General features: G+C 42.5%; 1 protein-coding gene across 1 annotated transcript; it reads left to right on the forward strand.

Moving 5' to 3' along the window:
* The first annotated feature begins 343 nt into the window (after positions 1-343).
* Positions 344-21,285, forward strand: LOC141052104 (HHIP-like protein 1). The gene is made up of 9 exons (XM_073549327.1): positions 344-1,062; positions 8,158-8,804; positions 10,638-10,781; positions 11,036-11,364; positions 12,673-12,799; positions 14,398-14,543; positions 16,220-16,301; positions 16,951-17,033; positions 17,169-21,285. Exons 1-9 carry the CDS (start codon positions 799-801, stop codon positions 18,074-18,076), a joined length of 2,730 nt encoding a protein of 909 aa, XP_073405428.1. The 5' UTR covers positions 344-798; the 3' UTR covers positions 18,077-21,285.
* The last annotated feature ends 1,978 nt before the right edge of the window (positions 21,286-23,263 follow it).

Genomic DNA, 23,263 nt, shown 5'->3' on the forward strand with positions numbered 1-23,263 from the left:
ATTACACATGATTGAGAATTATCATCCCATATTAAAGTTATCGAGATTAAAATAAAAAAAACTTAATTTAATCAAGATTGAAAAAAAAGTTGCATGCAAAATGAGATTTCGGCAAAACATATATTGCTGAGCTATATAGACAAGGACAAAGAGCATTTCTTGTGAAACGTGCATAATTCATCCCATATCTTTTCCTTTTCCTTGTCATTTTGGTTAATGAGGTGACATGCTATGCAAGATACTATATTGTAGGGATTTCTAGGGCAGGGCTTTTCCCACAAGACCCCGGTCTGTGATGAGATGTAAGTTTGGAAGGTGATGAGAGACAATTGGGGCTGGATTAAAGAGGAGGAGAAGGAGGGGACTAGATCATATTCTGCAGCCCCATGTACAGATGAGGAGAACGAGAGAAGGAGCTTACAAAAAAGTCAGTGCAGGAGGGAAATAGGTGTGGTAGAGGCAGACAGGAATGAGAGAGACATATAGGAGACACATCCTTGCGTGGAAATAATGGGAGAATTCAGGAGAAATCTGCTCTGAGCGAGAAGACTAGTTTAAATGGGGGTGACAGATTTGTAGAGACAAAGTGGCATAGTCTCTCGTTTGGTTCTCTAACCACCAGAGTAGACAGGATGGAAGAAGCCATTCCCACCATTCTAGAAAAGTCAAAGGGAAGAGAATGAGTAATTTGAGGGAGGAACAAAGAAAAAGGCAACTGAGTTCAAGATAAGTCCAAGGAGACATATAGACATCTGGAGACAAAACCTGTGCTATTGCTAGATCCCTCAGCTGGCATCCATGACCATCCATCCTTCTCTTACCTTTTGGGTAGTGCTGGTCACCACCACTTGGGTGGTGAGAGGTCATCCGCAGTGCTTGGATTATAAACCCCCATTTCAGCCCTCAAAACCCCTGGCTTTTTGCACAGTCTATTCCTCCTTTGGATGTTGTGACGTTGACCAGGACAAAGCCATCGCTGACAGGTTCCGCTACATTACTGAATTCCTGGACCACAGCGGGATCAGCGTCTGCGGAGACTACATCCGGAATATCCTGTGCCAGGTACTGAACCCTTTAACCCTTGTGTCCGGCGGCAATGATCACTTTTGAAAATATCAATGCTGTCTTTTTCTTATTCCTCTTCTCACTCCAAATATACAGATGTCCCTATGTCTGCCTCAAACCTTTCTCCTGTCTAGCTATCCCTCTCTCACCCACCCACTTTTACCTACCTTCACTTTATCTAATTTTTACCCTCTCAAACCCAGATATTGATACCCCTCTCATGATTCCCTCCTTCCCACAAGGGTTACTTTTTAGCCCTTCTCCATGCCCAACTCTTTATTCTCAGGTATGTTTTTTGCCACTCATTTATGTTTTGAGCAAAGGCTTTCATGGTTAGTTTTATGTCCCATGCTTCTCTCTTTCAAGGTCATCTTATGTATCACCTTATGCTTTGGAACTCCTCAATCTTCCCTCTTGGACTCCACCTTTTTCTATGTTCCTCCTTCTTTCTTACTCACTCCTCTTTCCATTGTCTCTTTACTCCTCATCTTCTATTTTACCCCTTTAGATATTCTCTCTAGTCGAACTTCATATCCCTTGTGTGAGTCATGTACTGTCTGTTTCATGACTCTTGCCCCATGAATGTAATCTTCATTCATCTGAAGACCCCCTCCTTCTCCATTATCCTACTCACCGGTGTCTCTCGAATTCTCCAATACCATCTACTCTCGAAGCAACCCAAACCAATGGTTTTATTATAGACATAGATTTTAGTTACAACCCATACATGCCCTTGAGGACTCATAAACCTTCATTCTCCCTCGTCGCTTTTTCCTTAGACGTTCAATATCCTCCTCTTCCAGCTTCTTCACCCTTTCTCCCTCCTCCTCTGCTTCCTCGAGGAGTAACCCCTTTCCCACATCTGAGAGCAAGTGGCTCCTGCCACCCCTTGGTCCTGTCCCTTTTCCATCTCTACCAGTATATAATAATAATAATAATCTTTATTTTTATATAGCGCTAACATATTCCACAGCGCTTTACACACATTATCATCACTGTTCCCATTGGGGCTCACAATCTAAATTCTCTATCAGTATGTCTTTGGAATGTGGGAGGAAACCGGAGAACCCGGAGGAAACCCACGCAAACACGGGGAGAACACACAAACTCCTTGCAGATGTTGTCCTTGGTGGGATCTGAACCCAGGACCCCAGCGCTGCAAGGCTGCAGTGCTAACCACTGAGCCACTGTGCATCCCAGTCTTTACACTTTTCTACATGTCTCACAGTTGCTTTTTCACTCTTGACGTTGGTTTGGAGACTGTGGGACCTTTGTAAGACCATGCCCCGTGTCATGTGGTCATTTTTTGATGGTCTCATTCAAACACTGGGGATAATTAATGAGATTCCCCAAATTTCCACTCCGTTTTCCTGCAGCTCGCAGGCAGGCAGAGCAGATCGTAAGGTTAATATTACAGCTGGCGTCCGGACAGGGAATATTCTGCATGTATGAGAGGAAGCAGTACAAGGCTCCATTGTGGTCTTCACGGAAACCCCTTGTGAGAGGATGAGAGGAAAGCTATGTCTGGAGGCCAAATATACATACACGCAGGGGCCAAGGACTAGAGAAAGGGGCTGATGGCACAGAGAGGGGTCCCCTGCAGGCAATGTCACCAGTAACAAGTGTTTGTTTCCCTGTGTTTTCTTTTGAAGGCAGGTCCCAAATTCGCTTTCATCTGCTCCATGTTTGCCTGCACCTCCAGGAAACACTGGGACCGCTTAATCCCTGCACTTGCAGAAAAATAAATATAGGATTAACCTACACCTGTAATATTAAATATTCACATATGCAAATTACCTCTTCTCCAAGAGGAAGTACAACTGCTCTCTAGTGCCACCTATTGGATGTACTAACATAAGTCAATGTTTGACCTTTTAATGAGCCTTGCCACATGACTTGGGATATTTAGCCAAACTCTTCTCATCCACAATATCACCAATCGATGGTACTAAACAGCCCTCTTTTGTCCTCCTGGAGAACAGCTAATTTTCATGCGTTTTTCCATGCAATGACTGGTCTAAAAGCACCGTTACACCTAGCGATGCACCAGCGATCCCGACCAGCGATATGACGCAGTCAGGATCGCTGGTGCATCGCTAGGTGGTCGCTAGTGAGCTGCCACACAGGCAGATCTCACCAGCGACATCGCTGGGGTCGGGGGTCACTACTTACCTGTCAGACGCGGCGATCCTGACGTCCTCCCGCCCGGCTCCACGCGTCGCTCGTCGGCGCCACAGGAAGCGCCGCAGGAAGTGGCCGACGAGGAATGGTCCAGCAGCTTCTCGTGCGATCAGCGATAATCAGCGGGGGAGCGGGTTGTAGGTAAGTATCACATGCAGCAATATCGCTAGCAATATCGCTGTAACGTCACAAAATCGGTGACTTTACAGCGATATTGCTAGCGATATCGCAGTGTGTAACAGGGGCTTAAAAGTCTTCCTAAATCAGCTCCACAAGGAGTAAAAGTCCTTCACCTTCCCCACCACCATAGATTCACGCTTGGCACCAGTATTACATAGGCCCTTTGAGAGTCCTTCTTCACTTTTGATTTATTTTCTACTCCTCTTCCAAGGTTTTTTATTTTTTATTTGACACACTTGTAGCAGGGCATTTTTTTGTTGTTTCTGTATGTTGTTTTTATTATTACCATTTTGGGGTTTGTACGACTTTCTGATCTCATTTTATTCCATTTTCTTGGAAGGCAAAGTGACTATAAAACAGCAGTCTTGCAATTTTAATTTTAGCTTTTGCTTTGGGGTATACCTTTTGAGAGAAGTGTTATGACATTTTATCAATTTATACAGCTACTAGCTGAAGAGCACGGTGTTGCCTGGGCATAGTAACGAACTGTGGTTAGTTATAACAAATTATAATGATTATATTGCACATAAAAACCGTGCATCTAATCCTATCCTGTGTGATACTGTCTGCTGAGCTATGTATCTAATCCTATCCTGTGTGATACTGACTGCTGAGCTGTGTATCTAATCCTGTGTGATAATGTCTGCTGAGCTATGTATCTAATCCTATCCTGTGTGATACTGACTGCTGAGCTGTGTATCTAATCCTGTGTGATACTGACTGCTGAGCCATGTATCTAATCCTATCCTGTGTGATACTGACTGCAGAGCCGTATATCTAATCCTATTCTGTGTGATACTGTGTGCTGAGCTGTGTATATAATCCTATCCTGTGTGATACTGTCTGCTGAGCTGTGTATCTAAACCTAACCTTTGTGATACTGACTGCTGAGCCATGTATCTAATCCTATTCTGTGTGATACAGTCTGCTGAGCTGTGTATCTAATCCTATCCTGTGTGATACTGTGTGCTGAGCTGCGTATCTAATCCTATCCTGTGTGATACTGTCTGCTGAGCTGTGTATCTAATACTATTCTGATACTGTCTGCTGAGCCGTGTATCTAATCCTATCCTGTGTGATACTGTGTGCTGAGCTGCGTATCTAATCCTATCCTGTGTGATACTGTCTGCTGAGCCGTGTATCTAATCCTCTCCTGTGTGATACTGTGTGCTGAGCTGTGTATCTAATCCTATCCTGTGATACTGACTGCTGAGCCATGTATATATTCCTATCCTGTGTGATACTGTGTGCTGAGCTGTGTATCTAATCCTCTCCTATGTAATACTGACTGCTGAGCCATGTATCTCATCCTATCCTGTGTGATACTGACTGCTGAGCTGTGTATCTAATCCTATCCTGTGTGATACTGACTGCTGAGCTGTGTATCTAATCCTATCCTGTGTGATACTGACTGCTGAGCTGTGTATCTAATCCTCTCCTGTGTGATACTGACTGCTGAGCTGTGTATCTAATCCTATCCTGTGTGATACTGACTGCTGAGCCGTGTATCTAATCCTCTCCTGTGTGATACTGACTGCTGAGCTGTGTATCTAATCCTCTCCTGTGTGATACTGACTGCTGAGCCGTGTATCTAATCCTATCCTGTGTGATACTGACTGCTGAGCCGTGTATCTAATCCTCTCCTGTGTGATACTGTCTGCTGAGCTGTGTATCTAATCCAATCCTGTGTGATAATGACTGCTGAGCTGTGTATCTAATCCTATCCTGTGTGATACTGACTGCTGAGCTGTGTATCTAATCCTCTCCTGTGTGATACTGACTGCTGAGCTGTGTATCTAATCCTCTCCTGTGTGATACTGACTGCTGAGCCGTGTATCTAATCCTATCCTGTGTGATACTGACTGCTGAGCTGTGTATCTAATCCTCTCCTGTGTGATACTGACTGCTGAGCTGTGTATCTAATCCTCTCCTGTGTGATACTGACTGCTGAGCCGTGTATCTAATCCTATCCTGTGTGATACCGACTGCTGAGCTGTGTATCTAATTTTATCCTGTGTGATACAGTCTGCTCAGCTGTGTATCTAATCCTATCCTGAGTGATACTGACTGCTGAGCCGTGTGTCTTATCCTATCCTGTGTGATACTGACTGCTGAGCCGTGTATCTAATCCTCTCCTGTGTGATAATGACTGCTGAGCCGTGTATCTAATCCTATCCTGTGTGATACTGGGCTCCCCCTGCAGTCTGTGTCAGAGGGTGGTCTGTGTTGGCACGGTAATAAATTGTGTTATTTCCAGCTTTACAGAAGGACGATAACACCATATAAATGATAAGAATAATAGACCTCAGTTACCACAACTGTCTACAAAGAAAACTGTTGCTGATAGCAACCAATCACAGCTCATTTTTCATCTTTTAAACAGCTCTGGGACAGCGTGGCAAGTTTTGAGTGGCGACTTTTGTGTTTCGACTTTTATGTGTCGAGGTTGGTGTATGTGTGGTGAAATGTGTGCTGAGGGTGGTATATGTGTTGAAGCACGTGGTAGTGTGTGGCACATTTTGTGTGTGTGTTCATATCCCCGTGTGTGGCGAGTATCCCATGTCAGGGCCCCACCTTAGCAACTGTACGGTATATACTCTTTGGCGCCATCGCACTCATTCTTTAAGTCCCCCTTGTTCACATCAGGCAGCTGTCAATTTGCCTCCAACACTTTTCCTTTCACTTTTTCCCCATTATGTAGATAGGGGCAAAATTGTTTGGTGAATTGGAACGCGCGGGGTTAAAATTTCACCTTACAACATAGCCTATGATGCTCTTGGGGTCCAGACGTGTGACTGTGCAAAATTTTGTGGCTGTAGCTACGACGGTGCAGATGCCAATACATACATACACTTTTTCCCCATTATGTAGATAGGGGCAAAATTGTTTGGTGAATTGGAACGTGCGGGGTTAAAATTTCACCTCACAACATAGCCTATGTCGCTCTCAGGGTCCAGACTTGTGTGCCAAATTTTGTGGCTGTAGCTACGATGGTGCAGATGCAAATCCCGGACATACACACCCACATTGAGCTTTATATATTAGATGAATGGGAAAAGAGGGGTGATATCATAGAATCATAGAATGGTAGAGTTGGAAGGGACCTCCTGGGCCATCTGGTCCAACCCCCTGCTCCAAGCAGGATTCGCTAAATCATCCCAGTCAGATGTCTGTCCAGCCTCTGTATATATATATGTGTATATATATATATATATACACATATACAGTATATATTCCCATTTATATTTGTATAAATGAATAAAATATATATATAAATATAAATATATATATAATATAAATATATAACATAAATATAAATAAATATATATTACTTTTTTATTTTTTTTAAATATTTTTTCAGATTTTTTTTTATATTTATTTTTTTAGTCCCCAAAGGGGACTTGAACCTGTAATCAGTACTGCCATGCTGTAATATTGAAGTGTATTGTGAAATTACTACAAGCTTGGTTTTCATAAGTGTACAAACATGGTAGGCATGGGGGCTCTTCAGTAGACCCCCAACTGCCATGGTAATGCCATTGGCAACTCGCAATGGCATTCCCGGGATGTCGATGGAATCAAATGGTACACCCCTTATTTCCAACTTCTTAAATGCCACTAACGGGATTGGCAGCAGCATCTAAGAGGTTAGCCTGCTACAATTGGTGCTGGCGCCATTCACAGCATTTGGGTACTGCCTGTATAATACAAATGGCACCCGCATGATAGCCCGAGCTTGCTCCATACATGCGGTGAGCACATCCACCGTACAGGTATGGCAGATGTCACCAATAGAAATCTAGGCTCAGCTCATGTTGGTATCATGTTTCTCATGGTTTTAATGAGGCTTTGCTCTACAACCAGAGATAAAGGGAATAGGTCACCCCCAAACTGCAAATTCAGCTACTTAACGCCTATAAGGATCATACCAGCAACATACAAATTAGAGCTGTAGTTGAATAAAATTTTATAGGGTCTAAGTCACCTATATAAATGTTTAAGGAGAATTGAAATGTTTATAGGGAATCTGTCACTAGGTTTTTTTCACCTATTCTGAGAGCAGATACCCTGATTCCAGCAATGTGTCACTTACTGAGCTGTTTACTGTAGTTTTGCTAAAATCCTTATTCTATCAACAGGAGATGATCACTAGAGAACTAGTAAACCTGCTGCCAATAGTCCTCCATATTCACAACCACGCACCCACCATTGATTGACAGCTTTCTGTCTACACACAGTATACGTAGAAAGCTGGCAATCAGTGGTGGAGGCGGGGTTATACAGAGCTCAGCATTCAGAGAACTGCTAGATCCACAGCAGATAAAATTGTGATTTTATCAGAATTTCAGCAAGCAGCCCAGTAAGTAATACATTGCTGGAATCAGGGTCTTTGCATCTACAACATGCTGGGGCAGCAAAAACTTGGTGACAGATTCCCTGTAAGCAGCTGAATTTGCAGTTTTTGGGGGTAAAGTGACAGACTCCATTTAACGAGCAATGGAGATGGGAACTGTCCAAAAAGTCACTTGGTCCTTTCCTCCTGTATTGGGTAGGAATAGAAAACTGCAACCATCCGCCATGAGTTTTTTCCTATTGAGAAACAGATATTTACTAATGCCGGACCCATCACATCCCCTTTGTTACGTATTTTGTGGCTATAACTGTCGATTCTTAGACTTGGTACTTTGTATAAACTCCTTTATAAGATGTTTTCTCTTTGTGTTTTATTAGGAATGTTCACCCTATGCCGCCCACTTATATGATGCAGAAGATGCCAACACTCCTCTCCGCGACCTCCCCGGTCTCTGCGGTAACTACTGCACAGAGTTCTGGTACCGGTGCCGCTCTACACTGAGCCTCATTGTTGAGGGCCAGGACCTGTCAGATATAGAAAGCGATGTTGGTAAATTCTGTCGTCTTCTCACGATTGATGATGTCAATTACTGTTACCCAAATGTCTTGACCGATGCAGAACTAAATGCTGGGCTCGGCAACATGAAGGAGGATGAAGAGGGATGTCTCCAGCTGTGCTTACAGGAAATAGCCAACGGACTACGCAATCCGGTCGCCATGGTGCACGCCAATGATGGCACCCATCGCTTCTTCATAGCAGAGCAAATGGGCTATGTATGGGTCTATCTCCCAAATGGGTCAAGAGTGGACAAGCCTTTCCTTAATGTATCCAAAGCCGTACTCACCTCCCCCTGGGCAGGGGATGAAAGGGGTTTTTTGGGTATTGCCATGCATCCTAATTTTCGACATAATGGAAAATTTTATGTTTATTACTCCATTTATGCAAAGAAGGACGAGAAGATACGAATTTCTGAGTTCCACATATCTATTGAAGACGTGAACATGGCGGATCACAAATCTGAACGGTATCAGTGGCGGGAAAGGGTGGGAGAAGTTTGCGGGCATAGTGGTTCCTGTGAATGGTGGTAATTGGACACAATACATGAATATTAACTAGTAAAAATAGATGAGCAGAAAGATTGGCAGGACCCTGGTCCAGCGGCCAACCTCCTCCTATCTGCTGACATCTCTGATGACATCATTGCGGTGTAACACACAGATGACCTCACACCACACCTGCTATTCAGTCAGTAGAGGTGCTGGGGATGTTAGAAAATCTGAGATTTGCAAGCAGTGCTCTGGCAGCCATGGACTACCAGTGTGGCCGTTGCACCAGGGATCTGCAAATCTTTTTGCTCAACTCTGCTTATAGTCGGTGTGTGAAATGGGCTGTTGTGTTTTTTTTCCTTCCAGAAACAGCACCTCTCATGTTCACAGGCAGTGTCTGGTATTGCGGTTCATGTGAATGGGGCTGAATTGCAATACTAGGCACAGCCCATGGACAGTGGTGCTTTTCCTAACATTATGCAAACACTAACGGATGATTATCCATCAGCATAAGGCACCTAAATTTATGAATGGGGAGGTTGCATGGATTACTAGAGATTAGTGCTGTCCATTCTTGCTCCCTTGTCTTTTAGATATTACCATACACATAAGGAATTTGGCTTCATCATCAGGAATGAGAATGACCACGGCTGTGCGTTGTCACCAGCCCTTTAGCCACTGGATCAGCCATCATACCCCATGTTTATTTCATCTGGTATTTGAGAATTGCAGAGTATGGCCTGATTTATTTCTAAGGGTAATCCGAGAGGAGGGATGTGACGGAGCTGTTTCCATCTTAATTGTCTGGCTAGATGTAATATATACTTTGTGGTGAGGAGTCTGGATATACTGGGCAGGAAGGGAGGATGAGAGGACAGCTCAGTGAGCACGTACTCAGAATAGATCGCCGAAAAGAAAGCTCTGCGCATAGCGAGGGGCGCTGAGACATTGCAGATGGCTGTTTCTCACTCGTGCTGTCCCTTTATGAAAGATTGGCTGTTGCAATAATTTACCAGATTTTTAAAAATCTGTTAACATAAAACTACACAATTTCAAAAGTGTTTTTTTTCTAAGGGTGGCAGACCCCATTACAATTTTTTTTCTCCCAACTTTGTGTCTTTCATCAAAGCCATCATAAAAATTATCTGGGCCTCCAATGTCCAGCTAACTCCATCTTCTATCCATAAAAGCAAAATAATCTGATCATCAATCAGCTTTTCAAGCTGTTAACATATATCCAGGTGATAGGTTGGGAGTCACAGAATAGTAATTGGGGGCTACAATGTCTTTTATAATGTGAAGTGAAGGGTACCGTGGTGGGAACCATGAGTGCCCTACAAAGGGTGGCTTTTTAATTGTAGTTGTAGACTAGTGAGTAGCAGCAATAGGGTAAGCTTTCATTTCATAATTGCATAGTACCCTGATAACAGTACCATCTGTACTGTCTTCTATGTGAAAAAAACAGTGGCATAAAAACCTGAACACATTAAAGGGATTTGTTCACATTGGGCAAACCCTTTCCATTTCAATGGCTTCTATTAGAAGTGTCTTACTTCTATGACCCCCAGCAATCGACTCTAAATTGTAAGAGAACCCCTGTTTCAATAAGTAAAACAAGTTTTAAGCTGTAATCAACCAACATTCCATCAAGTTGGGAGATTGTGTGTATAGGGGGGCTCAAACCAACATTCAGCCAACAGTTATCTCATGTATATGACCAATTTTAGGCATAGACTGTGGCTCCTGAACTCAACACTATGAAAAGCAATTTTTTACATTGCCTTGGATAACCTAATATGTCTTCTCTAAAGAATTATCTTAGAGGTCACAGAGCCCGCATCCAACCACAATGGCGGACAGATCCTGTTTGGAGTTGATGGATATCTGTACATATTTACTGGGGATGGTGGACGAGCTGGAGACCCATTTGGAGAATTTGGGAATGCCCAAAATAAGTGAGCAAAATTCTGTGTTCTTCTTAATATTCAGTATGTAGATAAAATCTAAGAGGGCGACATACATAAACACAAGGGTGTTACTATTCACAACGGTAAGGCTTCATTCGCACATTAAGGCTATGATGTCTTGGGGGCTAAATGACTACAAAAAGGGATTTTGAATTAGGGCTCCTGTTTCAAGATGTTTTTGGCTATGAAGAGCTATCCACACATTGTAGATTGTCTGTTCATCTTTTTGTGTCTACAAATAGGTCCTCTCTATTGGGCAAAGTTCTGCGCATTAACGTAACAGGAAATGACAGGGGACCACCATATCGCATACCAGTTGACAATCCTTTTCTGCGAGACCGTACAGCAAGACCTGAGGTCTTTGCCTATGGTGCCAGGAACATGTGGAGATGTTCAGTGGACAGGGGAGATCCAATCACCAGGAAGGGTCATGGACGCATTATTTGTGGTGATGTGGGCCAGAATAAATTTGAAGAGGTGGATCTCATCCAGAAGGGAGGAAATTATGGCTGGAGGGCAAAGGAAGGGTTCTCTTGTTACGACAAGAAGTTATGTAACAATGCTTCACTAGGTAAGTAACTTTAAAATAGATGGTAACCTACCACAGATACAAGTCAAGCCTGGAGCGCTTAAGGTGCCCATTAAGGTACCTGAGGAAAGTTGGTCAAACTTGGACGAATATCTAATATTTATGGAGGTGTCCCGACTCTTTTATCAACAGATGTCATAGGAGAGACAAATTCTGATCTGTCTGATCTCACCATGTCCGGTACTTTGTTCCTTCTGTCTGGCTTTTGTGGCCCTGTTTTTGTACATTGGTGAGACAGTCCAAACCAGCATATAATTGAGCAGACAGAAATGCAACTATTTTTTTCCCCTCTATAATTATGCTTCTGGCCACTATAAGAGCCTTGTGTCCCCTTCAATCTTTGGAGACTGATCTATCAATTTTTATATATTTATGTAATTTTCCTCTTTACATATATAATAAACTATTCCTTACTCGCGCTCCCTGGGTCCATTGATGAGTCTCCGCTGCTGCTCCTCTTGTCTATTATAGTCTGCAGCACTAACGTCACATGGACAGCGCTGCTGCCAGTCAGTGAGCTTAGCGGTTCATGCTGTCAACTTGGGCTGAGCTCACTGATTGACTGCAGAGCTGTTGATGTGATGTCAGTAAACAATAGCAGACAACGGGAGCAATGTAGAAAACCCATTAGTGGACCTGGAGAGGGTGAGTAAAGCACTTTCTAATGTGGCAAGGGGGACTGTGGTTTTCCAAAAACTCCTTTAAGTCCTGTCTCTAGTTGGCCTCATTCACAATTGTTTCCTAATATATAGTCTTCAATGTTATAAAAAATGAGGCTCATATGCAAAGCATATGTAGATGAGTGGGCTATGAGTGGGTTCTCGTTCATGACTTCCTTTTTCGGATGGAGTTTTCCTTTATGTTGAGCACAAGAATTGAATATCAGGATATCACAATTGGTTCTGGCTTTGAAGTGTATTGAATGATTGAAGGTATGCCCAGTACAGTGAGCTGATATCTTCCAGACATGAACACGGTTCAGTGGCTAGAGTATCTCAATGGATCCAGCAAAAGTCAGCTGTCATACAAAGTCCTGAAAAATAACTTCCTAAATCTGGGGGAGATTACACAACCAATCCACCAGTATCGTATTGTACAGTACGTCCAGGAACAAGGAGCCGCATCACCGAGAGTCATCACATCTGCCTGACATATGAGAAATCCTGTCTTGCAATTCATCAACGAGAAAGCACGGAGTCCGATCGATCTGTCCTTATATATACATTAGCGGGGGGTTCTTTTTTTTATATTTTTAAATTTTTGTTATTCTTTCTCTTTTCCCTATTTCAGATGATATCCTACCAATATTCGCCTATCCCCACTCCCTTGGGAAGTCAGTTACTGGAGGCTATGTCTATGGCGGATGTCAGATGCCCAATCTTTTAGGACGTTATATTTTTGGAGATTTCATGAGTGGGTGAGTGTCGGACTGGGGTGCCAAGGGCCCACAGGTAACTAACTCCAGGACCCCACTTTTCAGCTACATGCAAATATGACATTATCTTCAATCATTTAACAATCTACCCCGTTCATTGTTGTATAAATTTATGATTAAGTTGCCGCCTCTGTCTGTATATAGTGATAGGCTCCTTTCACACATCATTTTTTTGCCATCAGTCACAATCCTTTGTTTTTTGGAAAAAACTGATCCAGCTACTGATGCCGCTGGATCCGTTTTTCTCTCATAGACTTGTATTAGCGATGGATGGCCACACGTTTCATCCGTCGTTCAATGAATCAGTTGGAAATTCTTTGTCCGTCGGCCGGAGACGACGGACAAAGTAACGTTTTTTGTGTACGTCGAAAAGTTAGACAGCGACGGATCCAGCGCCGTCCGTCGTTGGCTATAATGGAAGCCTATGGGTGCAGAATCTGTCGCTGTCCGTTTTTTAAGGGTATGCTGTGCACACGTTGTGGATTCTGGTCTCTCTCTCTCTCCAGAAACACAAGGGACAAAGTTTACCACAAGCTACAGCTGTTGCGAAGGATCAGTCAAAAAAGTGGATCCGTCGCATCAGTTTTTCACAATCTGCGCAGGATCCATTTTTTTCTAACTTTGACGGATTGCAACTGAATGTAAAAAACTGATATGTGAAAGAGGCCTAAGAGCTATGCTGAAAGGGCTGTTTTACCTGCCTTTTTCATGCACTTAAGAGTAGCTGATTTGAACTGCTAGCAAATATCCATAGCCCTATACAAGCTTCTCTGCTCCCCTCCCCCATGCACAGACACTGGTTACAAACACGCTTCCTGTCTGAGAATTGGGGATGGGAGCAGAGAAGGATATTTTCTAGAAGTACAGTCCAAAACAGCTACTCTAAGTGCACAAACAAGGCAGTTAAAACAAAAATCTCTTTCAGCACAGAGTTTGGAAGAAAAGGAAGCAATATAAGATAATGGAGTAAATTACAAAGGTTCATAACTTTGCAAAGACGGAATAATAATTACATTTAAAAAAAAAGTTACTCTTTAAATGCTATATCCACCATCATAATAATTTTTATTGCATTTAAATGAATCAGATTTGCGAACAGTCTCCTTTAGTTTTGGGTCTGCAGCTCCTATCCACTTTAACAGGTTTATAATAAACCCTGACCCCTCACCCTTTCATATGTCCCTGTATATTTTAGCAAACAATATTACACAAATTCATGGTAATATAACTGCAGAACCTGACTACATAAATTGTAGTCTGTTACCATGGATACACATAGCATAGTATACATATAGGAGATTATTAAATAAACCCATTTGGAAAATTTGATTTGTTTTCTACTATAGATGCATTGCAGCAAAAAGAAAAAAAAAAAATTGTTGTGGAGGTGGATAAATTCCAGCGAACTTTAACATTTACACCGTAAAATCTGCATCACAATTGCTGTCAAGATCTGCCACCCCGAGTGCCATATTGATGTGTGGATTCCCCAGTAATCCATATATCAGCATCATTATGGTGGAGTTGCCCTCGCCATATTTTCCATTATCAATACAATGTATTTTATTACTTTGTTCCAGACGTCTAATGTCTCTTAAAGAAGACAAGGATGGCAGACAGTGGCACTACACAGAAATCTGTATGGGAGCCGGACAGACCTGCAACTTCCCCAAACTCATTAATGCCTACTACCCTTATATTATATCATTCGGAGAGGACGAGGCAGGTAACACACTATATAGGTTCATACATATGGTATATAAGACGGCGTAGGGAATATAGGGAGTGGTATAAGAGATAAAAGCTGTGGGGTGGGTGCGGGCAGAGGTAGCTGTCGTACCCACGCCTTGATGTCTGACGGGTTCAGGGTTTTATATGTCACAAATTAAAACACAAATCACTTAAATGGCACACGGCAGCTATGTCACAGATTGTGTATGGACACGCAGGGGCTTTACATTATGTCACAAAAAAGTAGAAGATAATCTGTAGGGTTCAAAGGGAATATATCATCAAAAAATGTGCTGTGTTAGCTTCCATATCACTATTATTAAAAAGACAAAAACTGATACCTTGCAGTATTAAGACTGGCCACTGTACTGGAGTCTCATACTTCCTAATCTTTTCAGAAGACTTTTCAGCAGTCTCTTTATCATAACAGACAGCATTACAATGAAAGGTAATATCTTTATATACAGTAGGTAAAACAGGATCCACCATTCACAATAGGTGATGTTACAGCTCACCTCCTCCTGTACAATGACTGATCACACCTCTATATATGCAGTAGATAACACAGGATCCATCCGTCACATTATGTGATGTCACAACTCACCTCCTCCTGCATAATGAATGATAACACCTCTATATACAGTAGATAACACAGGATCCACCATTCCCAATAGGTGATATCACAGCTCACGTCCTCCTCCTCCTCCTGTACAGTGACACATAACACCTCTATTTACGATAGCTAACACAGGATCCACCATTCACAATTGGTGATGTCACAGCTCACCTCCTCCTCCTGTACAATGACAGATGACACCTCTATATGCAGTAGATAACACAGGATCTTCCATTCACAATAGGTGATGTCACAGCTCACCTCCTCCCCCTGTACAATGACAAATAACATCTCAATATACAGTAGATAACACAGGATCCACCATTCACAGTATGTGGTCACAATTCCCCTCCTCCTCCTCCTGTACAATGACAAACAGCATCTCTGTATACGGTAGATAACACAGGATCCACCATTCACAATAGGTGATATCGCAGCTCACCTCCTCCTCCTGTACAATGACTGATAAGACCTCCATATACAGTAGATAACACAGGATCCACCATTCACAACTCACCTCCTCCTCCTACACAATGACAAGTAACAATATATATTGGAAAGATGATAAATAATATACAGTATATATAGTTTTTTTTAATACATTTAATATAAAAACCTTTTTGAAACAATAAGTCATTTTCTGATGACATATTCCCTTGAAGCATAAAGACATATATAAAGAGTGGTATGAAGTAATAGACATTCTTTGGGTACTGGGGAGAGGTTATATTGAGGTGTTGCAGTGCACAAGAAGTACAGCATGAGTGGAAAATAAGGAGCAATACAGTAGGACATAAGAGGGATTAATATGTAGGAAAGGGTCCGTGATCAGCTCTCCTGCAGCACCCCTATAGGTGAAATGAAGTATTACATGGTAACCGCTGAAATCAATAGGCCAACAAATGCACTGAGGATAAGACGTGTCGACAAAAAAGGGGGACACTTTTTATAGCTGCTCTTTAGCTCATTTTTCCTTTTTATCTTATAGTCTGCGCAGATGACAACAAATGTTAGAACATGTCCAAATGTTCATTTTTTTTCTTTTCTCTTTGAAGGTGAATTGTACTTTTTATCTACGGGAACCCCCAGTGCATCGGTGGCAGCAGGAGTCATGTACAAAATATTGGACCCATCAAAGTAATATTCTACTTCTATCACTACTGTCTGATGGTGGACGGAGGGGTGGAGTAAAAGAGCAATGTTACCTATACTATGTCTTAATATAGTGTCTGTGTATTCAGTCCTGCTTTTAACCATTTATCTGCACACATATGGTGGTACATGGAGCCGGTAGACTAAGACCTCATGCACACTGCTGTTGCACGTGGAAGTAGACAACTAAGGTCCGACACTGTACCTTCATAGTTCTCCTAGTTCTCCAATTTTATATGAAGGCACACTTTTCTCCTCTAAGTGTCTGTTCCTAATAGTACAGATACCTCTAGTGGTGGCTTATTTAGATTGAAAACAAAAGGGTCCGGCATGTCGAAATTGAACATGCCCTACCAGATTTATACTCCAACATCTGCTATCGATGGTGGGTCAGGATGTCCATGTAGCAAGTACATCCAGTTTAAACCTCCGATGTTTGATCTTTCATCAACATTTTTAGGTTGGGCCGCCAGTCACTTAATATGTATGGCCATCAAATAGGAAAGATTACATAAAATGCTCAGTACATGGCTTAAGCTTGTCAGTTCTGAGAATTAGTTATTTGGTTTTCTCATCAGTAACTTGAATTTTGCAGATTTCTCCTTCTGAACAGTCTTCTCTCTTGTCTTCATAGACGAGCCCCTCCAGGCAAATGTGCAATTAGTCCTCGATCTGTTCCCATAAAGGGAAAACTGCTGGATTTCTATCCAAAGCAAAGTGAGTATCGGTGTGAAGTAGTATATTGATATTCAGTATCGGCCAAAAATATTCATAGAGTTATGAAAAATGTGTGATGGGACCTTAGGGTGGCATCTAATGTAACATCTTATGCCAACTCTTTGTTCTCCACAGAACTCATTCTGAAATCCAAAACGATGACAACTGAATCATCTCCAACCTCAATCTCAACCAGATTGCAAGACACAACCAGATTCAGCACAACACTGGAGCCTCACTTTACTGCCACATCTCCTGCCAGCACAACCTACAGAAAAATGACAACCCCGGCATATGTCACAGCTGCCCCTGTCCCAAGGCCAACAATGTCAAGAAAAGCAGTAACGTCAGTCTCAAAGATGGAGAAATGGGTTACTAAGGTTAAGAAAGGAGTGAAGGTTACTGTGACTTCTCGGCCTAGGAGTCAATGGATTCCCACCAAAGGTTGGCAAAGCGAATTAAAAGATGTTTTCTCCACGACCAAAGGGCGATCGCACTCAGCCTTCACGACCAACCGGGGAACGTCACACTCAAGATACACTTTCAACTCCAAGACCATGTCACCAACTCTTACAAGAAGGATCGAAGCGGAAAGTAAAACTGGAGGCAAGAAGAAATCAGGAGTAAAGCGAATGAAGAAGAAAGTCTTAAAGAAGCAAAAAGTAAAGATCATAAAGAAAATCAAACATGGGACAGTCCGCCTGGTCAATGACGATAGGCAACCTGATAGAGGAAGGGTGGAGATCCACATCAATGGAGAATGGGGGACAGTCTGCAACGACAGGTTCGATAGCAAAGCTGGCTCTGTCGTGTGCAGACAGTTGGGCTATCCCTATGTATTGAAGGTGGCCAGAAAAGCTGAATTCGGGGAGGGCAAGGGGCTGCGAATTCTACTCGATGAAGTAAAATGTCACGGGTGGGAAAAAACCCTTTTGGAGTGCCGAAGATCAAAAATTGGGGAACATGACTGTGCCCATGATGAGGATGTTGGGCTGGTGTGCGGCATGGAAGATAGACATTTCGATAAGGACCTACAATCATAGACAATATCTTTTTTTTGTGGGGGAAAAAAAGTAATAATTTATGGGATATTTTTTCCCAAAATTTAAGATTATCCAATCTATATGAAGAGTTTCTTCCATAGTAATCTTCTTCCCGACCACAATGGGGTAGGAGGTGAGCACCTTCATGAACCGGAGTAATGACCTTGGATACATCATTAAAGTGGAAGCTGTGCTCCACACAAGGGGGTATCGAAATGATGCCACCTCGAAAAGGTGGTAAATGTCCTCAGCTGGGCTCAGGACAACTCTATACCCAACACAACAATGGGGAGTATACAGTGTAACAGAATGTAATATATATACCCATTGGTAATGCAGCGGGGCTGCAGCTCTTTGTCTTTCTTGTGACATCTGCCAGACTGGTGTCTTTGTTGTTTTTTGGCCACTCATATGTCATACGGTGTACACTCAACCCAGATCTGTGTCACTAAAGAAAGGTGCAAATGACTCAGCTATTTCCACAGTCTGTGGCTGGAGCGGCCGTCACCTGTCTGATGTGTGGTCTCCGCATGTCCTGGATTATCCTCGGCACATGATTACATCACAAAGGGACAAAAGGAACAAATTATTCTCTTAGCGTAATAAAATCAATAGTTAGCCGAACTATCGGAGCAGTAATTCCTTTATTTTACCCCCTCTAGAGGTGATGTGCCCCTACATAATCATCTGTGATTAGAGAGCCTTTATGGGAATCTGTCATCTGATTCATGGTGCCCAAACTGTGGGCCGCATGAGTCAGAGCCTGGTTGGCTGCAAGTCATAATTTCCTCTGAAACCCTCTGGCATTTCAGAGAAAAAATAGTTAGTAGATCTTCTTAGCGCTGCGATAGGTACTTAGTTATACGAGAGACCTGTCAATCACCTGCAGCAGTGCTGGGAGTAGCCGGCCAAATCTCCCAACTATATTCGGCGGGCTATTCCCAGCTGCTGCAATCGTGCAGCCTGGCTCTGATTCATGCCGCTTGTGGTTGGAGTAGCATGAATCAGGTAAGAAAACCCCATGTACATGCCCTATTCTGGCATATGGATGCTACAGACCCCTCGAAGAGTATGAACAGCAAGCCATTTTGGCAGACACACGCCTTATTTTTATGCCGGCTTCCCTTAGCCAAATCATCTGTTTATCGGGGTGTCGGGAGCAGGTCCTAATATAGTTAGTTGCCCTTGTGTTAGCATTTCCGGTATATCTGCACATCATAATGGTGCTGATTTTCCTGTGGATTATGAAAATTTACATTGATTGATTTTACTTCCACATTGAAGTCAATGAGGAAAATACGCAATGTGCATTGAACGTGAAGTGAAAATCTCTGGTGTGTAGATGAGATTTGGCAAAATGGCCAAGTACTGCATTCTGCTGCACATTTTCCATGCATAAATCTGCTTGGTGCAGAAGAAGTGAGTATTGTGACATGTTTATTGTTAGAGAAAACCTCTCATTTTCCATATATATGTATGATTTTTTTTCACCTGGTGTAAATGCTGCTGTTCCCCTGAATCCTGCGTTGTTTTTCTTTCATTCCTGCTCCTCTCCGTTCTTGAGATATGGCCTCTTCTTCCCTATATATAAACCTAATATCTTTTTAGCCAAGTGGGCATGGTCTTCAACTCCTCATGGGCGTATTCTTGAAGATCACGCCCATTCAGCTGAAAAAGAGTAGAAGGGGCTTTATCTTAGGAACAGACGTAGGAACAAAAGAAAAATTTTGCTGGATTCAGGAGAGCAGTGGCATTAACACCAGATAAGAAAATTACATATTTATAGCAAGTGACACACCATGTATAAAGAGATTGTCCCATGATATCAAGCCCTTTTTAGCACCTTTTAAAACCCTTCCCTGATTCTTGTCAGTCTGGTATTAACAAAAGAATGGCCATGTAAAAATGTGTGTGGAATCTTAGCGCTACATTTGTAAAGTTTGTAGAGGTGTCTGCTGTAATTGAGATCCTATATCTACAGGTTCATATGGCAAATAGATACCCTTACAGTCGCCAAGTACATGTGACTTTGTAATAAGGTGATTCTGGTCCACAGGTATCAAATATCGTGCAAATTGCGTCAAATTTTTATAGTATCATTTTCACTTTTTTTATCAAATGTTACATCTAAATGATAATTTAGCCGCAATTTACTCTAACGACACTTTTTAAGCAGGGTAGTTCATATCCCGATGTTAGAGCCCAAGACCTATGTGTCAAATCTCACAAGTTAATGCTGAATTTTTCACCTATTGAAACTTTTTTTTAAATATGTTAATTGGTAGACATCCCAATGGTAAAAAAGAGTGAGAGACATATTACACTTTAATGTAGAATTTTTGTGCAAATTGTGACTCATGTTAAAAATTGATATTTTATGGTACATACATTTTTATTCTCCAAGATGGCTGTGACTTGTCTAGAATATCTGACGTATCTATAGAAATACTGAGTGTATTGGGGGACACTCACTTGGCTGCAGATAAACCAGGTCCGGCACAGGCTTCTCATAAAAACGTCCATACGGTTTATTGTACACAGCATAAACCATAGCAGCACCAGACCAAACGAATGTTCATAGTGGAGCTCCGCTCCCTTAGCCCTGTGTTCACACAGGCTGTGCTTTGTCCAGCAATCAGGCTCTACAGTCTCTCAGTTAATTCCCCCGTCAGGGTTACCTCTTAGCTGCTTCTCAATCCGGACGTCCTTTCCTCCTGGGGACTGTCCGATACACACAGGCCAATATACACAGGCCTCACCAGTCAGCGGCCTCCGCATATGCGCTTCAGGAAGGCAGCACACCTTCCAGCATGTCGGCCTTCCCGAGACCTTCCACACGGACCAATCAGATCCAGGCACTCTCTCCCATGTGACCTACCCTGGTCACCCTATATGGTCCGTAGACACTCCCACCTGTGAGATACGGGTCACATGGCTATGACCTCATTGCAGGTCCTATTTCAGACACCCAGCCATACACGCATATACAGGCTTACTATGGGGGTTTAGACACACGCCCCTGGGAGGGTTTGTAGGTGACTGGTCCCAGCCATCTCACCAAGTCACCTGGAAGCTTTCCCTGATACACTGCAGCAAACCCTCAGCAGTACCTCTACTGATCAACACATGTTCCAGCTTCCATCCCAGGGCCACCCACCCTGGGATACATAACAGTCATTTATCATCCTGCCGTTCATCCTATTTCCACTACCACAATAGATATGCCTGTGTGCATGACCCATACAGCGCCCCCTAGCTGTCACAACGATCACTGCACCACACTATATATATATATATATATATATATATATATATACCCCATATGTGTTAGATTAATCAGTGAAGGTATTAAAAAGGGTGACGCATCGATGACAAGGAAAATGCCACAAATTGCTCAACGTTTTGGGAACAAATACAAATATATCTTCCGGTGTTCCGAAACAGCGGCAAAATATTATCCACATGGCCAGAGGAATCGCAAGTCCGTCCTGAGTGTCTAGCACTAGAGCACAACCTAGTGGACAAATGTCCAAGTAGCAAAAAATAGGCAAAGATCAATGCTAAAAATGACATTTTCACAGTTGTAAAAACATTTTCTTTAGCCCCAATTCTTACTCCATTCACATATTAATTATTCCTTTCCAACATCCTGCACAAAAGAGAACGGGTGAAAACCTACTTATTACCGTATGGGAAATATTTGGTGCTTTCCAGAAACTTCTTGTGGTCATAGGAAGCTGCGGACGTGGTAAGCAGTTTTAACCATTTATTGCATTTCTTGCATTTTCATGGCTTTATGCAAAGTTCACTTGAACATTTGGCATTCTTGTGCAAGAATAATTAGATATTTGGACATTACAGCTGAACATTGGATCAGTAATTGTTTATCTCTTGTTCTAAGGGAGAAAACTAACAAACGCAATGCTATAATCATGCAGGCCTTGGTCACAGCACGGACTTGGCAGTGCCCACAACTGGTTATCCTATGGGGCCTGTGGAGGGAGGGAGTCTGGCAATGGATGCTCAGTCGGCTTGCCAAAACTAATTTTTATTGGGGGAGATCTGAAGCCAGCGTTTATGTGGGACAGTTTACTGGGGACAAGCTGGGTGCACTGCTTTCTATCTGTACTAATGCAGCACGGACAGGTAGCGCTGGTGCCAATGTAGAAGAGCTAACAAGGTGATGGGAGAGTTGAATCGGTGATGAGGAACCAGTGTAGCAAAGCTGAGATAGTGATGAAGCAGAGTTGACTCCGTTAACAGAAAACGAGTATAGTAGAGTTGAGTTTTCAATGATGGCTCAATGTAGCGAGATCTGCCACTGCAAAGTAGCAGAGTTCACAAAACGGAAACTGAAGTAGCAGTACTAGAACTATGGCAGCAGTGAAAAGGTTTCCAACACTGTATAGAGGTTGGATGTCAAGGACCTGAATACTCAGGTGATGGCCAGCTGCATGAGCTGGGCGACGTCTCAGCAGAAGCAGACAGAGAAAATAGTGATCGTTGCTGGTGCCAGGACATGTTGCACTTTCTTAAATTGAGTATGTATATATAACTACTAGCTGAAGAGCCCGGCGTTGCCTGGGCATAGTAACCAACTGTGGTTAGTTATAACAAATTAAAATGATTATATCGCACATAAAAACATTTCACATCATATATTCAACACTACAGATTTTCCACACAAATTAACTAAACGATTACCCAAGTATTGATAGTATTTTATTTTCAACTCATTCAAGATTTTTGGTATTTCCTTTCGGTGCAAAGATGAACAGATTTTTGGCAGTTCCAACTCTTGAACAGACCACGTAAAGTTGACCATGAGAAAAGCATGGAGATTGCAAATCGATCCCTACTACTTTCTGGGACTGTCCCTGAGCATTGTTAATGGACATTGCAAATAGAAGTTGAACTGAAAACTGGAGGCGTTTAAAATCAAAAAACAAATCAGATGGAATGAGTGGAATTCTTGGAATGAAAATGTCCTCTCCTTTGGCACATCCTGTTTCTGAGCTGTGTATCTAACCCTATCCTAAGTGATAATGTCTGCTGAGCTGTGTACCTAATCCTCTCCTGTGATACTTTCTGCTGAGCTGTGTATCTAATCTTATCGTGTGTTACTGACTGCTCAGCCGTGTATCTAATCCTATCCTGTATGATACTGACTGCTGAGCAGTGTATCTA

This window comes from Dendrobates tinctorius, unplaced genomic scaffold, assembly GCF_039654945.1.
Source record: "Dendrobates tinctorius isolate UK_male_01 unplaced genomic scaffold, ASM3965494v1 ptg000158l, whole genome shotgun sequence".
Classification (NCBI taxonomy): Eukaryota; Metazoa; Chordata; class Amphibia; order Anura; family Dendrobatidae; genus Dendrobates; species Dendrobates tinctorius.